The following is a 26,535-nucleotide window of genomic DNA, read 5'->3' on the forward strand; positions in this document are numbered from 1 at the left end:
GGGTCCACTTAAGCAAGTTGTGTAACATCTGATTCATATGGTACAAAGGTATAGTTGGCAGCTTGTGTGAAACAAACCACCTAAACACAAACTGGGCTTCTCTTCAGGATGTAGTGTTGTTTGATCATTGCTCTGGACTGCCGAAAAAATTACAAGCTTGCTGGAAATTTGAATCGATGACAACATACAATTAGACAATCCAAAAATTCAGAGATTTGTGGAATAATTGACGTTATTTACGTGCAAATGGATTCACAATAAATGTTGCGAAAGTTTGAGGTATGGTGATGCAAGTGTACTTGGGTAAATAGTACCATTACAATGTGAAAACGGGGACCGGGGTTACAGTCCCACTCGGTAAATAATAACCTTTATTCACATGGGATTTTCTAATGCAGATTATGCAGTACATTTCAGAGTGCTTTTACAATTAAGAAAACACATCCCTGAATAATAGTACAGTGAAATAAGAACATGCTAAAAACAAAACTAATAACACTGGTCAACACAATTTTACTTGCATGGAGATTTTCAACTAGACTTGAGTAATTTGGGGGCACTGAATCTGGTGTTAGTTTTTGCCAATCACATCACATTTTTGAGAAAGAAAAAATACTTCTCGTATTGAAGCTGCTTTTGTGCACGATTAGTGGCATCAACTCATGAGTGAATGAGCAACGTTTGTGTAATTCATCAATAACGAACATGCATATTGCAAAAATAAAGTGACATGATAGAGGAAATCTGAGCTCAGATTCAGATTCATCACCCCAAAATTACCCTAAATCAGTTCTCAAAGTCCATGGAAGAAAATTTGTTTTTATTGTTGTTGTTGAACAGTGTAATGTATAAAATAATAAACATAAATCAACCATACTCTGTATAAAACAGCTAACCCCAGGAATGTAATTACACAGAATCATCTTTATATCATTATCATTAACCAGTTGGAGGTCAGTTATATATTATTATCCACAGGTTATAAGTTATATGTCTGTGAGAACAAATATGTCTTCAGTCAAAAGATTCCACTGAATCATATGGTTTTACCGATGCTGGCAGGCTGTTCCATAAAACAGGTGCACAATATGACAAATGACTTTTCTGTACCTTTCATATTGGGTAACCCAGCATGAAACATCCTAAGACCTAAGCTGAAACAAGTTAACATATGCTTTATTTTCTTGATAAATGACTTAAACAGTTGTTTTATGAAAACCTTTGATGGTTATTGTGTCAGTTGACTAAACATTTCTGCTCTGTCTAGATGCATGTGCCAGTATGGTGGTGTACCAGGGCCCTCAGCGGGAGCCAGAAGAGTACTCCAAGTTCACCATTCAGGAACCCAAAGAGACCTTTCAGACTCTGCAACAGCTTCGCAACATTACGGAGGAGCTACAGAGGCAGCATGACATCAGGAGTGACGCCACAGCTCAGTACGGCAGCCTGTAAGTCAAGACCGCTGTCATCATGCAGGTGGAGTCACAGAAGGGCAACATGTTCACTCCTGTTTTTACTTCCTGTTTCAGGGACAACCCAATAGTGGGGAAGACCTCCTAAACAGGGAACAGTCTCAGACAGCCATGCCAGCAGGGGACAGTGTGCCCCACAGTGCCCCACAGTGCCACACTGGTACCCAATAGGAGGTCGTGAGTTGACTCAGTCAGAGCACCCACACAATCCAGGTCTTTGAGGAGACACACAGACTGTCTCCCGAAGGTCTTCTCAAGGCAGTGACAGAATGAGGAGCAGCTTTTCCATGATCTTTGCTCCCTTCTCAAATGGAAGGACTCTTAGGTGCTGGCAGTATGTTACCTCACCTCCTAAGCCTCCCATCTGCCCTGCAAGGCCCTTATAAAACCATTTTCTTGTCTTAATTTATGCCCCCTCCTGTTCTTATTGTCCACAGCTGTGTGGATGCCCCGCCATGAGATGGTGTGTGACTTAAGCTGCTATTCTTAAGAGTTTTATTCATTTTTTTTTTTTTTTTTTTTTTACCCACAGCTGTGATTATGCTTTTACAATCTTTTGTGTTTTGCTTTGATGTCTAACAGCAGGCAGTGATAATCAGTTTTTAGAGGACTGTCCTCCATAACCCCGCACCCCCAATGTGCTCTTTACCTTCTTTGTCTGAACAAATGTGTTGAGTTTGATGAAATAATCTGCCTTATTTACAGGAATGTTTCTGTCACATTAGATGCTGAGAGGATAATGCAAAAGCACTTTAAATATTTGGAACATTCCAAATGGAACTGATGAGATACTTGGTATCGGTGCTCCCCATTTTGATCAGTTACATGATCTTTGGTACATTTTTTTCCTCATTCCTGTACTATAACATTTACAGTCTGTAGATTTTAAGGTATTTTTCTTTGCCAAAGACAGTTTCATAGCTTTGACTTGGGGAGGGAAAAAGCATATTTTGAATACAAATGTTTAAAAAAAAATGGAGACATATTCTAAATATATTTGATTGCTATGTTTGTTTCTGTTTGTTTGTTTTTTACCATATCCTTTACATTTTAGTGGTTAAGGCCAGCAGATGCACATGTTCAGCTTTGAGTCGTGATAGCACATGATCGTTGTGCAAAGTTGTGTTTCCCTGTGATTGTGAAGTGTGGTATTGGTACGTCAGGTGTGTGTCATCACATTGAGAGCTAAAACTTCATACATGTACAGATACATCTAAATAAATGAAAATAAATTGAAATACATCTAATGATGGGGAGATCGGGCTCTTACTAATTTTGAGTATCGCTTCTGGTTAATTTACTCAAATGATAAAAATTGTGATTGTCCATTGCAAGTGGTTCTAGCCCAAGTGAAGTCTTGAAATAGCATTTATGTGAGCAACCCGGCAAAAGATAATTGTATCAAACCAACATTACACGCACACACACACAGTTGTGTGAAAATGTTTGGGCACCCCTGATAATTTTCATGATTTTCCTTTATAAATCATTGATTCTCTGGATCAGAAATTTCAGTTAAATATATCATGTAGCAGATATTTGAGAAGTGAAATGAAGTTTCTAGTATTTACAGAAAGTGTGCATTAATGTGATGCATAAATGTGGGCGTCCTTGTCATTTATTGATTTGAATACATTTAGCACTAATTACTGGAACACAAAATTGGTTTGGTAAGCTCATTGACCCTTGACCCCTTTCACAGGGTGAATCCAATCATGAGAAGGGTATTTAAGGTGGCTATTTGCAAATGTTTCTCTTTCTTTGCATCTCTTCTCATGAGTGGCAACATGATGTTGAACAAAGATTGTTCAACATCATGGTTTAGGGGAAGGATACAAAAAGCTATCTCAGAGATTTCAGCTGTCAGTTTCCACTGTGAGGAACATAGTGAGGAAATGGAAGACCACAGGCACAGTACTAGTTAAGGCCCAAAGTAGCAGGCCAAGAAAAATCTCAGATAAGCTGAAGCAAAGGATGGTGTGAACAGTCATAGTCAACCCACAGAGCTGCTCCAAAGACCTACAACATGATCTTGCTGCAGATAGTGTCTCTGTGCATCGTTCAACTATACAGCACACTTGGCAAAAGGAGATGCTGTATGATGCTGTAATGCAGAGGAAGCCTTTTCTGCGTACTCGCCCCAAACAGAGTCGCTTGAGGTATGCTAAAGCATATTTGGACAAGCCAGCTTCATTTTGGAATAAGGTGCTGTGGACAAATGAAACTAAATTGAGTTATTTGGATATAACTAGGGGCAGTATGCATGGCTAGAAAAAAACACAGCATTCCAAGAAAAACACTTGCTACCTACAGTAAAATTTGGAGGTGGTTCCATCATGTTGTGTGGCTGCGTGGCCAGTGCAGGTACTGGGAATCTTGTTAAAGTTGAAGGTCACATGGATTCCAGTCAATATCAGCAGATTCTTCAAGAATGTTCAAGAATCAGTGACAAAGTTGAAGTTGTGCCGGGGCTGGATCTTTTAACAAGACAACGACCCTAAACACTGCTCAAAATCTACTAAGGCATTCATGCAGAGGAACAAGTACAATGTTCTGGAATGGCCATCTCAGTCCCCAGACCTGAATATTATTGAAAATCTGTGGTGCGATTTTAAGCGGGCTGTCCATTCTCAGAAACCACCAGACCTGAGATGTTTTGTAAAGAAGAATGGTCCAAAACACCTTCACCCAGAATCCAGACTCTCATTGGAAGCTATAGGAAGCGTTTAGAGGCTGTTATTTCTGCAAAAGGAGGATCTATTAAATATTGATGTATTTTGTCTGTTGGGGTTTATGTACCTACCTAATTTTGTTTAAAGAATTATTGTACACTTTCTGTAAATCCTAGAAACTTCATTTCACTTCTCAAATATCTGTGTTTGTCTGCTATATGATATATTTAACTGAAATTACTGATCCAAACAACCAATGACTTACGTATAAAGGAAAATCATGGAAATCATCAGGGTGCGCAAACTTTTGCATACAACTATAAATATATTAAAAAAAAAAAACACAAAAACTTGTAGCCAGCAAATATTTATTTTTTAAGCTTGAAAAATTGGGTTGTAGTTTAATTTTTCAATTAACAAAACTTTTGAATGAATAATTGTATCAGCACTGGACAGAAATACTAAAAATTTAACTTTTTTCCGTGTTTTATGACACTTTCCTTTTGAACAATGAGTGTTTAAAAACCAATAGAACTTGAATTTATATGAGAGTGAACATTTAATGCTGATAACACAAGGTTAATGTATTTTTTCTTTTTTTCATTTGCTTGATTAAATGCTTATTTTCAGAGGTTTTGCCTTTGATCCTTTGTATATTTCTAACATGCATGTCTTGCATATTTAACTATATTTTTATAGGAAAATGCTTTTTGTTGTTTTCCATGTTGGCATATTGTGTTGATGCTTCGTCGAGGCTGGCTGCTTCTGTTCACGTTACAGAGATTTACGTGTGCACAGCTGTTTGTAGTTGCTGCCAAACCTCATTTGCTGATGGCTATTGCAGTGTTATGATGTGAATATTGTTTGTGATGTCCCGCCCACTTGCACCTGAATGACATGCAAGCTATCACTGAATGAACGGCCAAAACTGATAATTTATTTCTAAACAAACTGACCGGAGGATGAACTCATGAAAACGGTATTTGCTCGGAAGCAGACAGAATGAAGTTCAACATGATCTGAAATAATTGTGAGATAACTTGCAGATGGGAGTGTCAGTAAAGCACCCCCTACGGATTGCAAATGGGGGTGCAACAAACATTTAGGAACTATTACTCTGGTGATTTGCTCATTTGTGTTTTAAGGTGATTATTCTGTATTTTGTCAGTGGTTGTGCATTTATTGAAAAGGGATTTTTGCAGCATAAATAAGATGTAATGTTTGAGTACCTCGTTTTTGTTTGTTTGTTTGTTTTTTAATTGATGCATGAAGACTGCAGCATTTCTTGCCAGTTGCTGTTTATTTGGACCACGTGTGTTAAACTTAAGTGGAAATGTCTCAGATTAACAACATAATCTAAAACAGCAAGCAAATCTTAGATTTGATGTTTGTGAATGCTTTAAATTTATTTTAGTTTTTTGTTGTTCCCTTTTTTAATAAGAAAACTTTGCTTTCAGAACATGGCAACAATCAACTGCACAACAGTCTTGTGTCAGTAGCGGAACCACACCCCTGTTCTTCTGAATGTCTCTGTACAGCTGATTACAATGGTTTTATACATTAAATATTTTACACACATTGCCTTTTGTCAGTTTGAAATATGTTACAATAAACCTTTGCCAAGCCTTCAGTCTTTGCAGTGTATTTGCCTTGAAGGGTTTTCTCCAGAACATTGTGAAAGCTGGAGACATCTTTAGATCTCTTGGGTGACCTGTGTCTGCTGCTGTATCTTAAAATTTTAAAGAGCTGCACCTTGCCATTTCCTCCTCTCTCTTCATCTCTCTGATCATGGATGGGCATGGCTTGTAGATGCAAAATCTCTGGATGACTCATGATGGCTGTGTCCCAATTCAGAGGCTGTGAACTTCTAAGGCGGCGTTTGTTGGCCGTAAGTCATAAGTGGCTTGACTCGGCTGTCTTATTTTAAAGGCCCTGTAAATGTGACAGGTGAAGCAGCCTTCAGGGAGGTGATGGTCTAGTGGTTCAAGTGTTGGGCTTGAGACCAGAGGATTCTTGATTCAAATCCCAGACTGACCAGAAATTAGTAAGGGCCCTTGGGCAAGGTTCTTAATCCCCTAGTTGTTCCCAGTGTGTAGAGAGTACCTTGTATGGCAGCACCCTCACATTGGGGTGAATGTGAGGCATTGATGTGTAAAGCGCTTTGAGCATCTGATGCAGATGGAAAAGCGCTATATAAATGCAGTCCATTTACCATTTAACTTCTTTACCCCAAAGAATGGATACAACAGATGTACCCTTCATAGCCCAAAAATACTGTGAGTCAGAGAAGGCAAAACAGTTGCTAAAATAAAATAAAAGGATGATCCATATGTACAGTTGTAAATAAGTAGTGTTTATAAGGATAAATGAATAAGTACAGAAAAATTACTAAAATACAAGTTACGCCCACTACTCAAGCAAGGTTGTGGATGATGCAATGCAATGCGTGGGCTAGAATGATTGGTTTTGGCCTCCTCTGTTTCTGAAGGCTAGATCTTTGTAGGGCATAGCCTTAAAAGTAAGCAGCTCCTGATTGGGACAGAGCAGATGTCTTCCACTGGAGGTGATGGTCGAGTGATTAACGTTGGGGCTTGAGACCAGAGGATACTTGGTTCAAATCCCAGCCTGACCGGAAAATCACTAAGGGCCCTAGGGCAAGGTCCTTAATCCCCTAGTTGTTCTCCTGATGTGTAGTGGGCGCCTTGCATGGCAGCAGCCTGACATCGGCATGAATGTGAGTGTCTAATGCACATGGAAAAGTGCTATGTAAATGAAGTCCATTTACCATTTTCCACTGTATGAGGAGTCAGGACAAGTGAAGCTGCACAGCAGCATTCTCACCACGCCCTTTACGTGCTGATGATGATGGAGACATGGTGGAGTCTGGAGGTAAGAGTAGTGGGATTATGACGATAGCATCTTTGATTTGATTCCCCATCGGACAAGTAACTCATTACATTACCCTTGAGCAAGGTCGTTCATCTCTAAATTACTGCCGGTATGCAGATGAGTGCCTTGACATGTAATGTCAGACACTCAACTCAAGGGTCATGACATGTAATGTGTCCCACATTACATATCAGTATATGGGTGGGATATCTCTTCCCCCTCACCGTTGCACGTGTTTCTCTCTCTCGCTCTCTCTCTCAATCGAAATCAGCTACTTACGGGGTGTGGCACAGCGTGGTTCACTCTCCCTGCTAGATCCTGAATGACATCCAACCCATGACATGATTACATGTCAACCAGGGTCCCCTGATGAATGTGTAACTGTAGTGGATGTGATCATATTAATACGGACATCACCGACATGTACACCCACAATAATTGTTACCGGTAAACCAGTCCGTGGTGCATCGCAAACAGTCAACACATGATCATGGGACCATGGTTCACATACATCATTTCATATAGCGGATCAAAGATGTAATCCAGAGGACAGGTACAGCAGATTCTGCTATCAAAGCATCACACAGCGGGTGCATCCACCTCCCCCCCGATGCACACGTGCTCTCGCCATCTCTCCGTGTCACTCCCTCTCCTCTTTGTTTTTCATTTCACTTTGTTTTTTCACACCCTCTGTCTTTTCTACTTGTTTCCTGTTTTGCACCTTTTTTCACTTGCTCTCCCTCAGCCCCCAGGATATCAGCTGCAGCGGTCAGCGACACGCCCCTCTGTCCAGACCAGTGCTGGGCACAGCTAACAAAAGAGTTAGCTTTGATAACCGCTAATCAGCAAACTGCAAAGTTATCTTTTATAATCCTAAACTGATAAACCACCAAAAAAATTTATCAGAAGTTACAGCTAACTGCTAACTTTCAGTATTGTCTCCGGTACACTCTCAGCTACTAACAAGCTGATTTTGAGTTTAAACACCAACGCTTCTGATAGAATCAAAGGCAATCACAGCCCCAAACACAGCCAATGTGTCAGCACTTCTGTCTTTGTGCACACTGCTTTAGGGCGGCGTCATTTATGTTGACAGCATACAGTGGTCCAGCCATGAAGCAGACATCTTGAAAAAAAACAGATTTGACTTATGATTTTGATTTATAAATCAAAATAAATGAATATATAAATAAATAAATGAAATGAAATAAATGAATCTGAATAGAATAACTACATTAATGTCAACTCTTAAAATGTACAAAGTAAAAATATAACATATCTGTTAATTTTAAAATAATGCAGTAATTCTGAAGATTTGAACATTAACAGACAGATGCCCAAAGGGATTATGGGTAAACTGAGCCTCCGCTCATACTGAATGGTTGACTAATTCATTCTATGTAAAAACCAACACAAGTGATTGTAACGTGTGTTGGTGTTTACAAATAATTGTGCTTTTGTAAAATGTCATTTTTTTATTTGTTAAAAATGGCATTTGCAAAACAGAAAAGTCTGTTAAACTGATTCACAACTTAACAGACTTTTCAGTTTTGCAAATGCCTTTTTTTTTACAAATAAAAAAATGACATTTTACAAAGCACATTTATTTGTAAATGCTAGCACACACGTTACATTAACTTGTGTTGGTTTTTACATAGAATGAATTAGTCAACCAATCAGTATGAGCGGAGGCTGTTTACCCATAATCCGTTTGGTCATCTATGTGTTAATGTTCAAATCTTCAGAATTAGTGCATTATTTTAAAATAAATAGATATGTGTTATATTTTCACATTGTACAATTTAAGAGTTGACATTAATGTAGTTATTCTATCTAGATTAATTTAAGTCAAATCTGCTTTCCTTTTCAAGAAGTCTGTCTCACAGCTGGACGGCTGTATGCTGTTAAGGGTAATGATTTGGGGTTTTTTGTGGCAGTCTGGCATCCAGGCCCCTTCTGCTGGAGTACACTTGAACTCAGTTCCTCTCAGCTGCAATATACGTAGCAGACAGGAGCCAACAGGGTTTATGAATGTTTTTCACCGTTCCTAACTATGTAAAAAACATTAGTGGTCTTAAAGTTATTGGAACTAAATTTATCAGAAGCTAATTGGTTCACTTTTGGTTTTTCAAGTTATCTGAAAAGCTAATCTGCTAACCGGACCCGGCGCCACGAGGGGACGTTTGGGGTGACGCCCCCTCACGTCATCAACCTCGCCCCCTCGGATGTGAGAGTTATCAAAAATAAAAAAGAAAGAAAAAGAAATACTGGAAAATGTAGCACCTTGCAGTTTCACGGATTTTTTAGTCCAATTTTGCATGCTTTTTTTTTTTTTTTTACAGCGCATTGTGCTCTGCGTCCTCATCAAGCAGGCCGGTGTTCTATCGAGATGACGGGACACCTGTTGCGGCACTGCAAAGGGAGAGTACGCGCAAAAGAGCGCCAACAACTACCCATAACTGTGTTCTTCACTTGGAAAAAGACACCTGCAGCGAGGTGTGAGTGGAAAAAGGTGCGACAGTGGCGCGGCGCCAGGACGAAGAGGTGCAATCAGAGGAACTGTGAAATACTGGTCAGTCACTATCAGTGATGCCGGTAACGCGTTATTCTAATCTGACCACTTTTTTTAGTAACGAGTAATCTAACGCGTTAATCTTTCCAAAACAGTAATCAGATTAAAGTTACTTCTCCATGTCACTGTGTGTTACTATTATTTTTCATTGTGGGTTGATAGCAGCATTAAACTTGGTCTGTGGGCAGGAGGTCGGGGTTCGACTGAACTGCCCACTTTAAGTGAGCTGTGAGCTTTTCATCCACGGTTTTTTGCAGCTGCTCGACTCGTCCTCACATCTTAATGCGCGGTGATCAGCACACCTGCACTGAGCAGGTGAGACATTTTTTATACTTTTTCCCTCCTTTATTTAGAATTCTGAGCTGAGCCGCTCCGTATCGTCTCGTTAAAAACAGCTGATCCTCCGCGACGCGTCAACAACTAACACTATTTTCCACTCAAATGCACCTAAACTCTCTTTCTGAGGACCACATGATGTGAAAACGCAATAAAACTTTCTTACCTGTAAATCTGGTCCTGTTTTCTGCATAAATAAATGTATCCATTCTTGTGCTCAAACGCCAAAGCAGGGGCGAATCCAGATGGAATGGGGGCGTGGGGGAGGGATGTGCCCCCCCTCACAACACCCCTAGATTAAAGGTCCAGTTTTGAAGCCGTTTTTTACTACAACTACTAATATTGCTTAAAATAATAATAATTTCGACAAGTAAAATGTTTAGAGAGAATTTAAATGTTAGAAAAATGTTAGAATTTAATAGTTACATTTATAAAAAATGTAGGTTTGAAATTGCAAGTTTTACTGTTACAGTGCTGTCAACAGTTAAATATGAGGTCAAGAAAGAGGTCTTTATTTTACTTTTTATAAAACAAGTATTTATTTTCATTGAAGTCAAGAAAGGGTGACTATAAAGTGAGTTTTGGCAAAACAGGTATCATTGTCATGTTGACGTGGGTTGTCGGCAGCTGGGGAAAGTAACTAAAAAAGTAACTAGTAATCTAACTTAGTTACTTTTACAATTGAGTAATCAGTAAAGTAACTAAGTCACTTTTTCAAGGAGTAATCAGTAATTGGATTACTTTTTCAAAGTAACTGTGGCAACACTGGTCACTATTAATAATTTCTTATGTGTCCAACCTCATAGGTTCATCGTTAAAATTAAATTTGTTAGTTCTAAAAGCCATCATAATTATTTATAGGAAAACATTCTATTTTTATTTCTCAAACAAATGTTTGGGCCTGAAAACAGGTTGGTCTTATTTTTCTAAGGTTTGAACTTTGAGAGTGTTTACACATGAGAGAAAAGTGAGAAAATGTTAATGCCTGTTTGAGAAAAGTGTATAAAATGTGTAGCGAGGGGTTTTACAGCCTTAAAACATCTATAATAATTGTAAAAAATAACGCTGACTACTTTGCGGATTTCGCCTATTGCGGGCTATTTTTACAATGTAACTCCCGCGATAAACGAGGGACTACTGTATATGTACATGAAAGGTTTATCTTTGACCCGTTGTGTGACTGTCATGCCCAATTGCGCTGTGTTTGCGCTTTTGATGGAGGGCTGTATATGGGGTTAATCTACTGTCTCATGTCGTTTCTCAGATCAGTTGTTGGTTTGGTTTTGTTGTATGCAGGAGATCACTTGACCGAGGGTCTATACGTTCAAATAATAATTAAAAAAATACTGTCATCACTCTTTACTCTTACTCAGTCAGTCTCTTACAACGGTGTAGCCTAAATACACGAGCTTTCTAGGAGCGCATCCAATTCATTACGCACGCTCAGAGGCAGGTACCCTCCAGTGCGCACTTTTTTTTGGGGGGGGGGGGCGACCCCGCCCCCTGTGATAAACTCATCGCCCCCTTAATATTTTTTTTCTGGCGCCGGGCCTGCTGCTAACAAAAAAGTTTGCTTAGCTAGTTAGCAATTAGCGGATTAGTGGAACAGTGCCCACCACTGGTCCACACCAGCAAAGAGATCACATGAATGTGCTCACGGCTTTACAATTGAGGGTCACGGGGGGCTGGAGCCTATTCCAGCAGTCATAGGGCATGAGTTGGGGTACACCCTGGACAGGACGCCAGTTTGTCACAGGGCCACATACTGTTGAGAGAGAAACTCATTCACACCCGCACGCACACCTTCGTTCAGTTTAGAGTTTCAAATTTGCCTAACACGCATGTCTTTGGATGTGAGAGGAAGCCAGAGCACCTGAGGGGAACCCACACAGACACAGGGAGGACCATTCTTAAAAAGAAGACCTGAAAGTTCAGCTACAATTTGCCAGAAGGTGCAACTGAGATGAAAGCCTAGATTTGATGTTTGGGTGAAAGAAAATCCTCCTCTATACCTTTTCATCATGAAGCTGTATTAACTGGGGATAAAAAAAATGTAAAAGACGCACTATGCACAATTTGTGCAATCACAGCTACAGATTTACCATAAAGTGCCATACTGTTGTCATTCTAGACCTCTAGCCTTAAGCTTGAGGTCACGCAAGTAATCATTGAACCAAGGTGACGGTGGGGGTTTTTTGGGGGGGGGGGGGCGTGGTCATGTTGAGTGCAGTTTCGAGCGCTGAGTTTAAACTGTCCACAAGACTGTCTACTGATTGGGTATTTTCCAAATGACTTCAGTTGTAGTTGAGGAGTTGATGTGTCACCACAATGATAAATAAGGTGGTTGTTCCACTAAACATGGCAGCGAAACTGTAAACCTAATATAGACATACATAGAAAACAGAAAACATCAGTGTCAATCCTTCCAAAGCAGAGGGCAAGTGTATTGTCAGGAGAGAAATTACCTTATAATGGAAAAAATGCTGGGAGCAGGAGACTAAGAGTTATTTTCAATAGCTAGTAGAGTGAAAAATTCAGTAGTTGTAGAAGAAAAGGGTGGAAAAGAAGGGATGAAGTCACTATTGCTAGACTAAGAATTGGTCATACTTTCTTGAACAGCTCTTTCTTCCTCCGACGAAAGAATCAGGATGGACTATGTTTGGAATGTCAACAGCCAGAGACAGTGCAGCATGTTCTCATAATAAGTAAATATTCCAGAGAAAGGCAAGAGCTTCTCTCATAGTTAGTATTTTAGGGACAGGGTCAATTGAGAAGGGGGCGTGTTGGCTTTTTAAATACTTGCAAGACACTGGATGATCGAGAGGATTTAGTACTGCGGACTGATGCAGAAGGTGGCAGCAGTGCAACAAATAAGCATGTTGCACTGCCATTAAACGCCATAGAAGAAGAAGAAGACGACGACGACGAAGAAGAAGAAGACGCAGTAGCTGTGCAGCAGCGATGGACGACAGTGACGAGCTGAGTGTAGTTTTGTCTCACACCACTTCTTCAGGCTCTAAGTCGAGTGGAGACAAGATGTTTTCCCTGAAAAAATGGAATGCCGTGGCGATGTGGAGCTGGGACGTTGAATGTGATACTTGTGCCATTTGTCGGGTACAAGTGATGGGTACGTAGCTGAGCTAACTGCTATCAGCATGTCTGAAGTCTTTTATATGTTTTTTTGTTTTTTCTTTTCTTTTACAGACGCTTGTCTTCGATGCCAGGCGGAGAACAAACAAGAGGACTGTGTTGGTAAGTTCACATATTTAGTCAAATGCAGCATAGTTCACTATTTTTGACATTAATTTTGATGATGGCTTAGACTGTTGGCTAACATATAGGGCAGACCGGTGTCACGGTCTGAGATTACCACCAGTCTGAATTTACCAGGTAAAATGAGACTGTAGCAGCCACAGTCTGAACTTACCACCAGTCTGATTTTACCATCTTGGTATATTGAGACTTGTGGTAATCTCAGAACGTGACACTGGTCTGAGATGGTAAATTTGCGTGGTAAATTTGCCAAGAAAATATATTAAATAATTTTTTTAATTGGAACCACAAGTATATCCTGTCACTTTCTATTGATGCTTATTGATTTAACCATTATAATTCTGGTTACTAGTTACCTGATTTTACGAGCTTGGTCTGATTTTACCAGGCTGGTATAAATTTACCAGAACAACAAATTTATTTTTGTATTTGATCCCCAAATGGATCCTTCAACTTCATAAATAAATGAATTTTGAATTGATTATCTCACTGATTAGTTAGCCAGACTGATTTGACCAGGCTGGTCTAAATGCAGTTATTTCAAAATATGTCTGCTTGGTTGAAGATCGCCGCAAGAAATGGTAATTCTAGACCTCCCGGAAGTCGACCGCGAAGAAAAATCGATTTGCGCCTGCGTGTGGTAAAATGAGACCGGCGCAAACTCAGACCATGACACCGGGGTAATTCCATACCCTACTTTTATAAATTTCAATATTTTAACCATGTGGAAGCAGAGTCAATTCAAACTCATTCTAACAAACAGTCATTACCTACTAAACAAAAACATAAATGAACTACACCTTTGCACATGCACATATTTATTCATTAAAATTACAAAAATCTCAAAATTTGGAACGGGGCAATTCCATACCCCATTAACGTTAACAGTAAAACATTCAACAATGTCAGAAATTCAGTCATATATCTTTTAGTCAATCTTGAAATTTAAACTTTAAGGAAACAACAATTTGCTAAACCATTTTAGTTTCACATTCTACAACCCCTGGAAAAAATTATGGAATCACTGGCCTCGGAGGATGTCCATTCAGTTGTTTAATTTTGTAGAAAAAAGCAGATCACAGACATGACACAAAACTAAAGTCATTTCAAATGGCAACTATCTGGCTTTAAGAAACACTAAGAAATCAAGAAAAAAAATTGTGGCAGTCAGTAACGGTTACTTTTTTAGACCAAGCAGAGGAAAAAAATATGGACTCACTCAATTCTGAGGAATAAATTATGGAATCACCCTGTAAATTTTCATCCCCAAAACTAACACCTGCATCAAATCAGATCTGCTCATTAGTGTGCATCTAAAAAGGAGTGATCACACCTTGGAGAGCTGTTGCACCAAGTGGACTGACATGAATCATGGCTCCAACACGAGAGATGTCAATTGAAACAAAGGAGAGGATTATCAAACTCTTAAAAGAGGGTAAATCATCACGCAGTGTTGCAAAAGATGTTGGTTGTTTACAGTCAGCTGTGTCTAAACTCTGGACCAATACAAACATGGGAAGGTTATTAAAGGCAAACATACTGGTAGACCAAGGAGACATCAAAGCGCAAGACAGAAAACTTAAAGCAATATGTCTCAAAAATCGAAAATGCACAACAAAACAAATGAGGAACGAATGGGAGGAAACTGGAGTCAACGTCTGTGACCAACTGTAAGAAACCGCCTAAAGGAAATGGGATTTACATACACAAAAGCTAAACGAAAGCCATCATTAACACCTAACCAGAAAAAAACAAGGTTACAATGGGCTAAGGAAAAGCAATCGTGGACTGTGGATGACTGGATGAAAGTCATTTTCAGTGATGAATCTCGAATCTGCATTGGGCAAGGTGATGATGCTGGAACCTTTGTTTGATGCCGTTCCAATGAGATTTATAAAGATGACTGCCTGAAGAGAACATGTAAATTTCCACAGTCATTGATGATATGGGGCTGCATGTCAGGTAAAGGCACTGGGGAGATGGCTGTCATTACATCATCAATAAATGCACAAGTTTACGTTGATATTTTGGACACTTATCCCATCAATTGAAAGGATGTTTGGGGATGATGAAATCATTTCTCAAGATAATACATCTTGCCATAGAGCAAAAACTGTGAAAACATTTCTTGCAAAAAGACCCATAGGGTCAATGTCATGGCCTGCAAATAGTCCAGATCTTAATCCAATTGAAAATCTTTGGTGGAAGTTGAAGAAAATGGTCCATGACAAGGCTCCAACCTGCAAAGCTGATCTGGCAACAGCAATCAGAGAAAGTTGGAGCCAGATTGATGAAGAGTACTGTTTGTCACTCATTAAGTCCATGCCTCAGAGACTGCAAGGTGTTATAAAAGCCAGAGGTGGTGCAACAAATACTAGTGATGTTGGAGCGTTCTTTTGTTTTTCATGATTCCATAATTTTTTTCCTCAGAATTGAGTGATTCCATATTTTTTTTTCCCTCTGCTTGGTCTAAAAAAAATAACCGTTACTGACTGCCACAATTTTTTTTTTCCTGATTTCTTATAGTGTTTCTTAAAGCCAGAAAGTTGCCATTTGAAATGACTTTAGTTTTGTGTCATGGCTGTGATCTGCTTTTTTTTCTACAAAATTAAACAGCTGAATAAACATCCTCCGAGGCCGGTGATTCCATAATTTTTGCCAGGGCTTGTAATAGAATAACAAAATGCACCATTTTTGCTGGAAAGATAGAAAAAATAGTAATTTAAAAAGACAAAATTCACTTTTTTTTATTATTAAATATGTGTGAGTAATCCCATATCAATTAATGTATTCCTAAGAAATTAAGTGTTTCCTAACAACCCATTGTTTACCTCTGGGGTAATTCCACACCCAGGGGTATGGATTTACCCCATTCACAGTGTTGAGAATATGTAAAATCATTTTACAACTGAGTCTGCAGGTCAAGATATAATGTATATTTTTACATTATTACATCCTTTATTTTGAAAACATATCAATTCTATACAATTATTTGAGTTTATAAAACATACTTACCAATACGCAAGCTTGTGTGGTGTAGTTTTGGGCCCTAAAAATATGGATTGTTTTTTGTTGTCTGCTCAACTGCCATATTTTTGGCCAGACAGGTTGAAAGGTCAACAGCCAGTCAGAAGCCTTGTTATAAAATATACCTGAAATATAACTTTCTCCCCTCCAGTCCTAAAGACCCATAACCAGGAGTAAATAAATCTGGTTATGGAATTGCCCTGGGTATGGAATTACCCTGGTCAGCCCTAGCTAGCTAAATATCATCTTTGGGAGTTGAGTATGTGAACAGATGTGGACTAAAATATGAAATGGAGCCTGATAATCACAAAATGGAACAGACTGACTCCAAATGTGATTCAGTTAAGTACTTTTATTCAAAAATGCGAAATGGGGACTGGGGTCAGCGTGATGTCGCATGTGACATAATTTCTAGACGTCATCTTTGTTTGGGGGAAACGTGAGCACGTCCGCAAAGTTCGTTGTTTCTCTACTTCCAAGATTGTTTTTTGATGATGTATAAATATGAAGAGAATTTGCCATCTGAGGCACAGAATCGATCCAGAAAGAAGCTGGAGTTTGGCAAGAATCCAAAAATATGTGTTATTAGACATGGGCCAATAACCGGTTTCATGCTATCAAAACCACTAAAAGTTTCCGTTATACCGTCCCTACGGTATGAGCAGGTTATGAGAATTCTTGACAGGCAGAGTGGAGGCAGCCGCTGCCGCCCTTCCCCCTTTTGCACACCTCTGTCTCTGTTTACAAACAGGCAGCTAACGTTAGCTAGTTCTGCATCATGGCTGAAGGAGGCGAAGCCTGCACTGAACTTTTCCCTCCGTCTAAAAGGACGAAGTCGGCTATTTCGTTTTATTTTCTGCGGAATAGCTCTTCAAGCCAAAAACGGTGGCAGCAAAGCACTGTAGCTATGGCCTGTGTCGGACTCGGAGTGATTCAAGATACCCGCAAAGGATACATGGAAGGAGTAAACTTTATCCCATCCTTGAAACCACTGAGAAGTACAAGCGGTCGTGCTTGTGGTCGACCAAATTTCTCCAACATGTCAAGAAGGACAAATACATCTATTCCAAGCGCTTTGTTGGTGAAGCTGGGCCAAGTATTGAGCATCCGGAGTTCCGGACATTATTCCAGCCATGTTACTCCCTAAGCAAGAGTCATATTTCCCGTGGGGCAGATACTAGTACATGTCTAAAAGAGTGACTATTATTTTGGTATTTTCTCTAAAGTTATCAGTGGTATAGTGCTCATAGCGGTAGACATTGCATCAGTTCGTGCGCCTGAATCACGCACACTTCATATGCAAATAGCCATAATGTTGTTAAAGCACATTTTAAAGCTATACATAATACAGTGAAACCATGGTATTTTTGCCCACGGTTATCATACCGTCCAAATCTCATACCAGCCCATGCCTATATAAGATTATTGCAGGTGACTGGTTAGACGATCCTAAACAATGGCCAGAGATTGATTACAAAGATGTCTACACATACTTCATCAAGAGTCCTTGTGAGTATTCTTTTTTTATATATAAGAATATATTAATAATTGTATCAGTTAAGCCGTAGTCACACTGCACTAACGTTGGACACCAAAGCCAAACGAAACAAGGAATATGCACTTATGTTGACTTTCGGAGACATCGTTTAACCGTCATCCAACTTCGTTTCTGTAGCTGGCGCTTAGTCAGAATTTTCAAACTGTTGAAAAATGTGAACGGATCCTGGTAACCTAAATTCATAAATATTAACACAAAAAGTACTTACCAGATGAAATGGGCAGAACACGGATAGCAGGACCAGACTTGGGACTCCATCGTTTCTTTTTGTTGATACTCCTATCGGTGTTTACAACGGCCCTGTCGATTGCAGTGTGCTATTTCTCACACCTGTATTTCTCAGATGGTATAATATAGAACTGCTGTTTAGGATAACTCTTGGTTGGCTGTACCACCTGGAACACAGCTACTTTTGGGCGTTTTCATGCTGCTTTTGATGTTACCGAAGTCGCTCAGTTCTACCAAACAAAGATGGCGGCTCGCTTCCGGCTAGGAAGTTCCCGGATGTCCGACTGCGAGAATGGGGTAAAACGTAACGAAATGGAGCAGACTGACCCATTGGCTGACGTTTCATCTCTTGAACACCAGATGGCGCGTCTGTCCCAAGTACATGTACTGAGTGCTTCTCACAAAAAACAAATGCCGAACAATTAAATAAAAGTACTTAATTGGGGTCACTCTGCTCTATTTCGTTACATTTTACCCCCATTTCGTGATCACTCTTCATTTTGTCCATTTTGTATTTTAGTATGGCCTGATGTGGTCAGATCAGGACATGGAAAATGGGCAAACTTGCTGATAAGGCTACAACTGACGATTATTTTTGTAATTGGTTAATCAAGTTATTTTTTTCAATTAGGTCCATAAAATGTCAAAACGTGGTATGTTACATAATATGTTAAACAATATTGAATTTAATATATTAAATAAAGAATAAACACCATGGATACCATTATGGTAACTGTAACTCTGTGTTAGTAGGTTTATTACATCCGGCAAGGATGTAATAAAATCATCAGCATTTATTTATTTGTCTGACTGTTAGTGGAATTATGTCAAAACTACTGCATGAATTTTGACTAAATTTTGCCACCGATAGATATTAGTGCATGGAAGACTCCCTTAAATTTTGGAGGGGATCCGGATTCTGGATCAAGATTTCACTTCATATAGTCTTTTAAGGATTATGTCAAATTACTTCACAGATTCTCACCAAATCTGCACCACAGATGGATATTAGGGCATGGAAGACTCCACTGAATTTTGGAGGTGATCTGGATTCTGGATCAGGCTTTCAGTTTGTACACTTCACTTGATCAGATTTTGAGGACTATGTCAAAGCTGCTTAATGGATTTTCACCACACATTGGGGTTAGACCTTGGAAAAGACAATTAAGTTTTGGAGGTGATCTGAATCTGGATTCTGGATCAGGATTTCACTTTAGGGCTGCAGCTATCGATTATTTTAGTGATCAAGTATTTTATCGATTATTCTGGCGATTAATCAAGTAATCGGATAAAAAGTACTTTGCATTTTTAAACATCAATAGTCCAGGGCTCTCCCTACTTTTTAAGGTTTTTTTTTTTTTTTATGTTGGTGGACTGGGTCCCTGTGATTTTTTTTTTTTTTTTTTTTTTTTTTTTTTTTTTTCTCCGTTTGTCCCTCTTTCTCTACAATTCAGCAGATGCATTTCAGCTGGAGGTTGAACATGCAAGCCTCACAGTCAGTTTTTTTTTATTATTTTAAGTTACTGTTTCTGAAGCGAAAATTAAAGAGTGAAACACTCATTGCGAGTCTGAGCAAAACACAGAAGAAAGAGTGGACTTCTGCTGTTTGTCAATGTAGCGGGGACAAAGCTGTGACTCGCCCGGTCTGACAGCTCCTCACACCGGGTAGAGAGAGAGCAGCTGGCTGCCGGGTCAGTAATCACTCCCCACATAGAGTGGACCGTGTGTTTTATAAAATAGACAAACACACTGCTTTGCTTTAAATGCACAATAAGTCTATTTCAGATGATCAGCGTGGACCGTCTTTCTCTTAAAAGGCTTTATTTTACTGTGTGTCATGTTGGAAAGTGGTAGCTATTGTTGCTAATTTGATTAGCTGTTATGCTCTAGTCTTCTGCTTTTGTTTTGCTTTTCTGGGGATGCTGCAGCGCCACACACAGGCCTGGCATATGTACTACAACGTTAAAGCTTCGACTATAATTGAGCTAGCTAAAAAGTTTGAAGAAAGTTTAAAAAAAAAAAAAAAGTCAGTTCTGAGATTGTGTGGTGGAAAGAATTTTCATGGTTGCTTGAAATGATGAATGTCTCAAATGTTTTATTTACCATTAATAGGAATGTTTGAAGTGGTGTGATCTGAATAACTTGACCTTGTACTCTCCCTGTTCCTCTCTCAGTTGTGTGGGGAGAGTGCAACCACTCCTTCCATAACTGCTGCATGTCCCTATGGGTGAAGCAGAACAATCGCTGTCCTCTCTGCCAGCAGGATTGGGTGGTTCAGAGAATCGGTAAATAGGCTTCTCCACCAGATGGTCTGATTTGTCCAACTACACATCCACTCACCTGAAAGTGGTGACAGACTCAACAGTGATGGATGTGATGCTACTTGCAGAGCCGCTAACACTACATGAGACTGCATGCTCAAATACTACTGAGGTCATGGGAGTACTTTGAACAGTTACAGACTTGGGAGTTCCTGATTCATTGAACTGCAGTGGAAATGTTATGAACAGCATAATGAAGTTTGTTGTAGTTCATATTTTGGCTTTACATTAGGTGCTTTTCTACCATGGGGTCTCAATCCTGAGTACCAAGCTACACCAGTCAGCTGCAGGCTCAGTTCGTGCAAGATGTGTTTACTGTGCTGCGCCTTCTCAAATTATTTTAAGTGATTTCAATCTGTACTTATTATGACCCTTCCACCTGTTGGAAATATAGTCACCATGCTGTGGTGAGGATAACAACACTGATACTTTGACATATTATTGAAATGTACAGCCTATAAGGTAAGGTAAGCCAGGAGTTCTTCAAACCTCTGACCTGGTTCCACTGGTGAAAACATGCAGATAATATTCCTGGGTGCAGTACTCATCCCTGCAGTAGAAAAGTGCCTATTAATGTTTGTGATGGTCATGTGGCCATTTTTAGTATGTGAATGTCTTTAAGGGTAAAAACAAAAAATTGTGTGTAGTACTTAATATGTGGACATTGTGTTCAGTTAATAATTTCAATAAATTTGGTGATTACGGTACTGCAAACTTGAATTACATACGCTTTGTGTGTCATACAGTTTTACCAAAATACTTCAATTCAGATTAAAGAATAAGCAGTTCAGAGTAATGGAGAATGGTGAGATGAAGCCCCATTGATGTCGAGGCTTCCCAGCCAATTGTTTCACCAAAAGATTTGTTACTGAAAGCATCGTTTAACAGATCATTGGATACCACTGACATTTACTGGTAATTTGATTACATAATCCCAATTAGTATGTAATCTGTCGTTTCCTTGCTGCCTTGTTTGAGACTGAAGTGTTGATAAAATGGCATGTTAGATAAAACTGCACCTACTATCTGGCTAAATGTCTTAAGATACTGATGTACAGATAATTACAAAGAAAGTAGCTTGTATTTTGTTTTTAATTTTTAGAGTGGATATTTGTAATTTATTGTAGCTGCCTGGATTACTCATTGTTTCCATATAGGATTTTTTTCACACACAAGTTGTCGAAGGTAATAAGTTCCTTGACCTGAATGTGTCTAAAACTCAAGAAATGTTTGATTTCAGACATACCTACATGGGACACAAAGCTCGTGTCATACACAGTGAGGTCCAGAGGGTTGAGTGTTATAAATACCTTGGAACAGTGTTTGACTCTCAACTCAAGTTTGACATCAACACTGAGTCTGTTGTCAAATGTGGACAACAAAGAATCCATCCTATGAGGAAGCTGATCTCTTTCCATGTCAGTGTGAGGATTTTAAATAACTTTTATTGCTCATTTATTGAAAGTCTTTCAACATTTTCTGGTATTTGTTGGTTCAACGGATTGTCTATTAAGGACAAAAAATGCTTAAATGGCATTGTCAACGTTTGCTCTAAAATAATTGGGGTCAAGCAAAGAGACTTGCATTTGTTTTGGGAGAATCGGGTGAAGAAGGAAAGTTTACGTGTCTTTTCAGCCAACCTGATCATATGCTGTCCGGTCAATTCACGCTGATGCCTTCAGGCCACCATTATTAGGTACTGTTGGGAAGAACGAACAGACAGCAGTCATTTTAAATCTTTCCCACATCATCGTCAATCATGTTACGATTGTTATTCATTCATCTTCTACCACTTAGTCCAATTAAGGGTCGCAGGGGTCTGGAGCCTATCTCAGCAGTTATCCCAACAGTCCGACTGTTCCTACAGCACCTTCTTAACCAGCTTCTCAATCACTGAAGTCCTCTGTCCCTGTAAAATGCACTGAAGGTGAGCTCTGTGCAACTTAACACCAGCAACTGTTTTCCAAGAATCTTCACATCAAGCAATAGGTAACTGGCAAAAACTTGTGGACAGAATCTGCTGTTTCATGTCATGATCCAGCCTACGTCTCCTAAAATAGACAAGGCTAAATCCTCTTAAGTTCCCTTAGCACTGTCTCCAGCTTAGCATAAAGACATTTACCTACATACAAAGTCCCTTTAATGCTTGGAGGTGTGACTTGAGGTAGAAGATATTGAAGTGCTTGATGTGCTCTGTTGTGATGGAGAGTTCAGATCTGTAAATTAGCATTTTGGGTAGCCAGGGTACTCCAGCTGTGCCACAGCATACATCACGATGGCTGACGTGGGGCTTGAGAACCTGATAGTCAATACGGCTTTCTTAAGTGTTGAACATGATCGTTGCAACAAGCTGAGAAAACAGAGGCTCGCCCTGGCACTGCTCAAGCCAAGCAAGATATCAGCTCTGCGTACAATCGTAGGGAAGAACTATGAGTGGCTGTGTGAGCTACAGCCTGTTGGAAGGAAGCTCTTCCGGCAGTTTCTTCTAGCCGCCAATGCACAGTATGCAGCAGCTGCTGAGCTACTGGATTTGCTGAGTGAGTGGACCCTGGCTGAAGCCGAACTCAGAGAAAGCGTCAGAAGGAGTATCGTTGCAAAGTTCTGTCAGCCTGCCTCCAGTTTTGTTTCCTACATTACCAGAGAAGCAGCTGAAGTGTGCAAGGATTTATCTGAGGGGAACTTTGAAGAGGTGATGGTGAACAAGCTAAGAGATGACACAAGGGACTTTCTGAGGGGAAAGCCTTTCTCACAGTACCTGAAAAGCCCGTTCTTTTACAGGTTCTTGCAGTGGAAGGAGTATGAGAAGCAGAACATCAGTGCCAAATACTTTTATGAGTTTAGGATATTGGGAAGAGGTGGCTTTGGTGAGGTATGTGTTTGAATAAAAGTATGATAATAAATACAAACCATGTGATACTAGCAATAAGTAAGCACTTGTGAAGGTCAAGTTGACATCAACTAACTGATGATGTCATTAATGAAATAACAGAAAAATTTAAAAATGCATATATGCATGCACTGTTGTTGGGAATTGCCACATCCACCTCTTGATGGAACAGTCAGTGCTGTAGTGTCTTTGTGCTTAGCCTTGGACTTAAAGCATCTAAAGGCTCATTTGTTCCACATTTGTATAATGATGAGACTGGACACCAAAGTATTCTTAAATCAACTCAGCGAAAAACAATACATACGCCAATGCATAGACTTATGGGTAATGTAGTCTATCACTTCACCTCATTTTAGCTAAGCAACATATTTTATTTTATTTTTCAGAACAAGTCTGTATTCTATAATCAGAACATTAAACTCATTTCAAACATTTTCTTTTATCAAATCATTGTCAATTCTTTTCGAGCGTGCGGGGGGGAAAAAACCTGTCCAAAAAAAAAAAAAAAAAAACCGGGGGGGGGTTGTCCTGACGGGGGAGCTCGTGGTTACGGCAGAGCGCCCCCCCCCCCCATCTCACCTCTCGCGTTAGGTGAGCAACGTTGCACAGTGCAGAGTTTGTGCAGGGGGAGGGGGGAATCATTAAATGTTTGGACGAGGAGGTGGTCGAAACGGAGTAAGACATAATCATGGATAGGAAACGATCAAAGCCATCAGGTGCCCAATTTCGAAAGAAAAATAAAGAAGAAGAGGAGAAACGAGGAAAAAAGGTATGTATTGTATTGATTTACATATTCCCGCAGCTTCACAGTGCTTTAAACAGTGTGGACGCTGAGCGACCACAGAGTCAATAGCGAAGCAAAGACTGCAGCGAAACGAGACGAGTCATTGGATAAATGCTGGGCTTTGTCCCGCCCATCGGATGCTCAGCGTGTCTGGGGGTCTATGGGGCAGTGGGCTGGCCTCGGCTGGCCCGGACGCTCAGCTTCTGCATGATGATTGGATGATCTGTCTGAGGCTGAATCTCTTTTTGATTGACAGCGAAATGAGCGAGTCAGCGATCTTTTGGTGTAAACATCCGTGGGAGCATTTTTTTAATTTTCATTCTATTCTGAGTTGAACCGGAGACTTTCCTAATCCTCTTAGCGGCATTTTCTTTGTTAAAAACGACTAGCGACAAATCGAGCTTCTATTTCTGGTGGGGGTTTTTTGGTAGCTGCTTGTGTTTGGAGACTGACTTCTATCACTCTTTCTGACTTCTATCGCAGTTTCTGTCCCTACCGAGCAGCGGGTGCTGCTGAGCTCCTCCACCGTCACAAAGCACTCACAGGCGGACAAACTTCACACTAGCCTCGCGCCAGTTCCAGCTAGCGAGCTAGCTAGGTAGCAAGCTGCACATAATGGCAGACAATTTGAATGTTGTGGATCGGATTTTGGCGAAGCCATTTGATAGTCTTCCTTACGAAGAAGCCGTGGCTGCTGTCATGGCTTCAGCTCTCAATGGTTTGCAGGCCAAAGTTAAAGCAATAGCCCCCAGTGCAATGTTTGTGCATTGCTATGCACACAGACTGAATCTGGTTCTGTCTCAGGGGGCTAAATGCTTATCTGAGTGCAGAATATTTTTTGCATCACTCTCTTGGTTTGCCACATTTTTCTCAAAATCCACAAAGAGGATGTCTTTTCTTGAGTCTGCAGGCTGCTCAAGGTTGCCCAGAAATGCTCCTACTCGATGGAATTTCACATCACGGATAGTGAGCACTGTGGCAAACAGTTATGATGCCCTCCTGCAAACTTTTGTATATAGACTGTTTTCCTCTTACTTTTTTGCACTTGTTCTGTGTAGGCTCTCAGTTGTCCAGGTGTTTCCATAGTAGAGAAGCTTGAATGTTCGACTGTACTGGGTTGCTTGACGTGAGGATGTTTCGCTTCAAATCACAGAAGCTTCCTCAGCGAAAATTCTTGCTCTGGTAGTCTGACTTCTGTCTTGACTCCTGTAGAGAATAATGAACCAGAAGCCAACAAAAGCTGGAGTTTTTTAACCTAACCAGACCCCACCTACCGAGAGGCTGACTGCTATAGGCTAGTGACTAAACAATAGCTCTAATTAGCACCTATTGTGCTCTAGTTAGAGCTATTGTTTAGTCACTAGCCTATAGCAGTCAGCCTCTCGGACCCCAGGGAAGACCCAGTACTAGATGGACAGATTATATCTCCACACTGGCCTGGGAATGCCTCATGATCCACCAGTCAGAGGTGGTCAATGTGGCCCAGGAAAGGGAAGTCTGGGGTCCCCTGCTGGAGCTGTTGCCCCTGCGACCTGATCCCGGATAAGAGGTTGAAAATAAGTGATGAATGAGTGAGGGTTGCCAGGAGTTATCTGCTTGCTTCTATGTGAAGACAGTACCTATTCCGTATGGTGATGCATCCATGGCCACTTTTGTCTCTGCTGTATTTGAGTACTGAGCAAGTACTTTTGGTGAGCTCAGTCCACTTTTCAGCTTTTCAAAAGCAGCTTGCTGTGGTTCTTCCCAGACCCACTCATTTGTCTCTTTCAGTGGGTCATGATGATGGTTGCCATTGGTTCAGTCATATTTGATATGACACCCATACATTCCATTCTCTCTAGCTCTTCATGCATCTTGTCTCTGAGAATTGGAGGTACAGTGCATAGGGTATCGCCCCTTGTTCCAGCTCTGTGTGGTATGGTTCTTTCAGCTTGCCTAGCCCTTGAAACACTGATGGCTAAAGTGCCTTAAAGTCTATATCTGTGTGTGTCACCACATTGGCTCTGTGTACTAGCCCCATGGCCTGTATAGCTGGCAGGCCCAGAAGTGGTTGTGTCAGTCCAGCTACAACATACACATGTTGATCTCTGGATCGGCCCTTTGCACACAGTTTGCTCTGGAAGCAGCCTTTAATGTCCAGCAAATTCTGTCCTGGACCAACTAGTCTTTTCAGTGGTTTGTCTAGCTTACCATCTTGATCTGGGTTGAATACGCTCTCTGGTATCAAAGTCACATCTGCGCCAGTGTCTATCTTGAAATTGATGACGTCTCCATTTAGAGGAACTTTTTCAATCCATGGCTTGGTGGTTTGTGTAGACACTTAACTTAAGAATGCATAATCCATATAATCACGTTCAAAGTTGAAGTAAAAATCCCCCCCAAAAAGGGAACCTTTTAGGCCAAAGCTTAAAGCAAGGACTCGACACGACTTTTTATCATCACTCTCACCGCTAATTGCAATGCTCTCATCCTCACTGGGTATTTATTTGTTTTATTTTTTATTTATGTTTTGTTAC

At 40.2% G+C, this 26,535-nt stretch overlaps 3 protein-coding genes across 3 annotated transcripts in view; all 3 read left to right on the plus strand.

Annotated features, from left to right (window-relative positions):
* rasa2 (RAS p21 protein activator 2) overlaps positions 1-2,468 on the plus strand; it is a 167,061-nt gene extending 164,593 nt beyond the window's left edge. Inside the window, 2 exon segments of the mRNA XM_034168784.1 lie at positions 1,268-1,448; positions 1,530-2,468. Of these exon segments, the coding sequence (XP_034024675.1) occupies positions 1,268-1,448; positions 1,530-1,560 (212 nt within the window). The 3' untranslated portion in view covers positions 1,561-2,468.
* A 10,388-nt stretch (positions 2,469-12,856) lies between these two features.
* Positions 12,857-21,068, plus strand: rnf7 (ring finger protein 7). Its single transcript, XM_034168164.1, has 3 exons — positions 12,857-13,068; positions 13,146-13,193; positions 20,202-21,068. The coding sequence occupies exons 1-3, from the start codon at positions 12,903-12,905 to the stop codon at positions 20,318-20,320; spliced, it is 333 nt and encodes a 110-aa protein (XP_034024055.1). The 5' UTR covers positions 12,857-12,902; the 3' UTR covers positions 20,321-21,068.
* A 1,555-nt stretch (positions 21,069-22,623) lies between these two features.
* Positions 22,624-26,535, plus strand: part of grk7b (G protein-coupled receptor kinase 7b) — a 50,295-nt gene continuing 46,383 nt past the window's right edge. Inside the window, exon 1 of the mRNA XM_034168934.1 lies at positions 22,624-23,217. Within this exon, the coding sequence (XP_034024825.1) occupies positions 22,624-23,217 (594 nt within the window). The remainder of the gene's footprint in view (positions 23,218-26,535) is intronic.

Source organism: Thalassophryne amazonica, chromosome 4 (assembly GCF_902500255.1).
Source record: "Thalassophryne amazonica chromosome 4, fThaAma1.1, whole genome shotgun sequence".
NCBI classification, from domain to species: domain Eukaryota; kingdom Metazoa; phylum Chordata; class Actinopteri; order Batrachoidiformes; family Batrachoididae; genus Thalassophryne; species Thalassophryne amazonica.

What these genes read in the sequence shown, in the direction of transcription:
- rnf7 (XM_034168164.1), top strand. Translation starts at nt 12,903, where the DNA reads ATGGACGACAGTGACGAGCTGAGTGTAGTTTTGTCTCACACCACTTCT. An exon ending in TTGTCGGGTACAAGTGATGG is followed by an intron (nt 13,069 to 13,145) that starts GTACGTAGCTGA and finishes TTTCTTTTACAG; the next exon opens with ACGCTTGTCTTCGATGCCAG. An exon ending in CAAACAAGAGGACTGTGTTG is followed by an intron (nt 13,194 to 20,201) that starts GTAAGTTCACAT and finishes TTCCTCTCTCAG; the next exon opens with TTGTGTGGGGAGAGTGCAAC.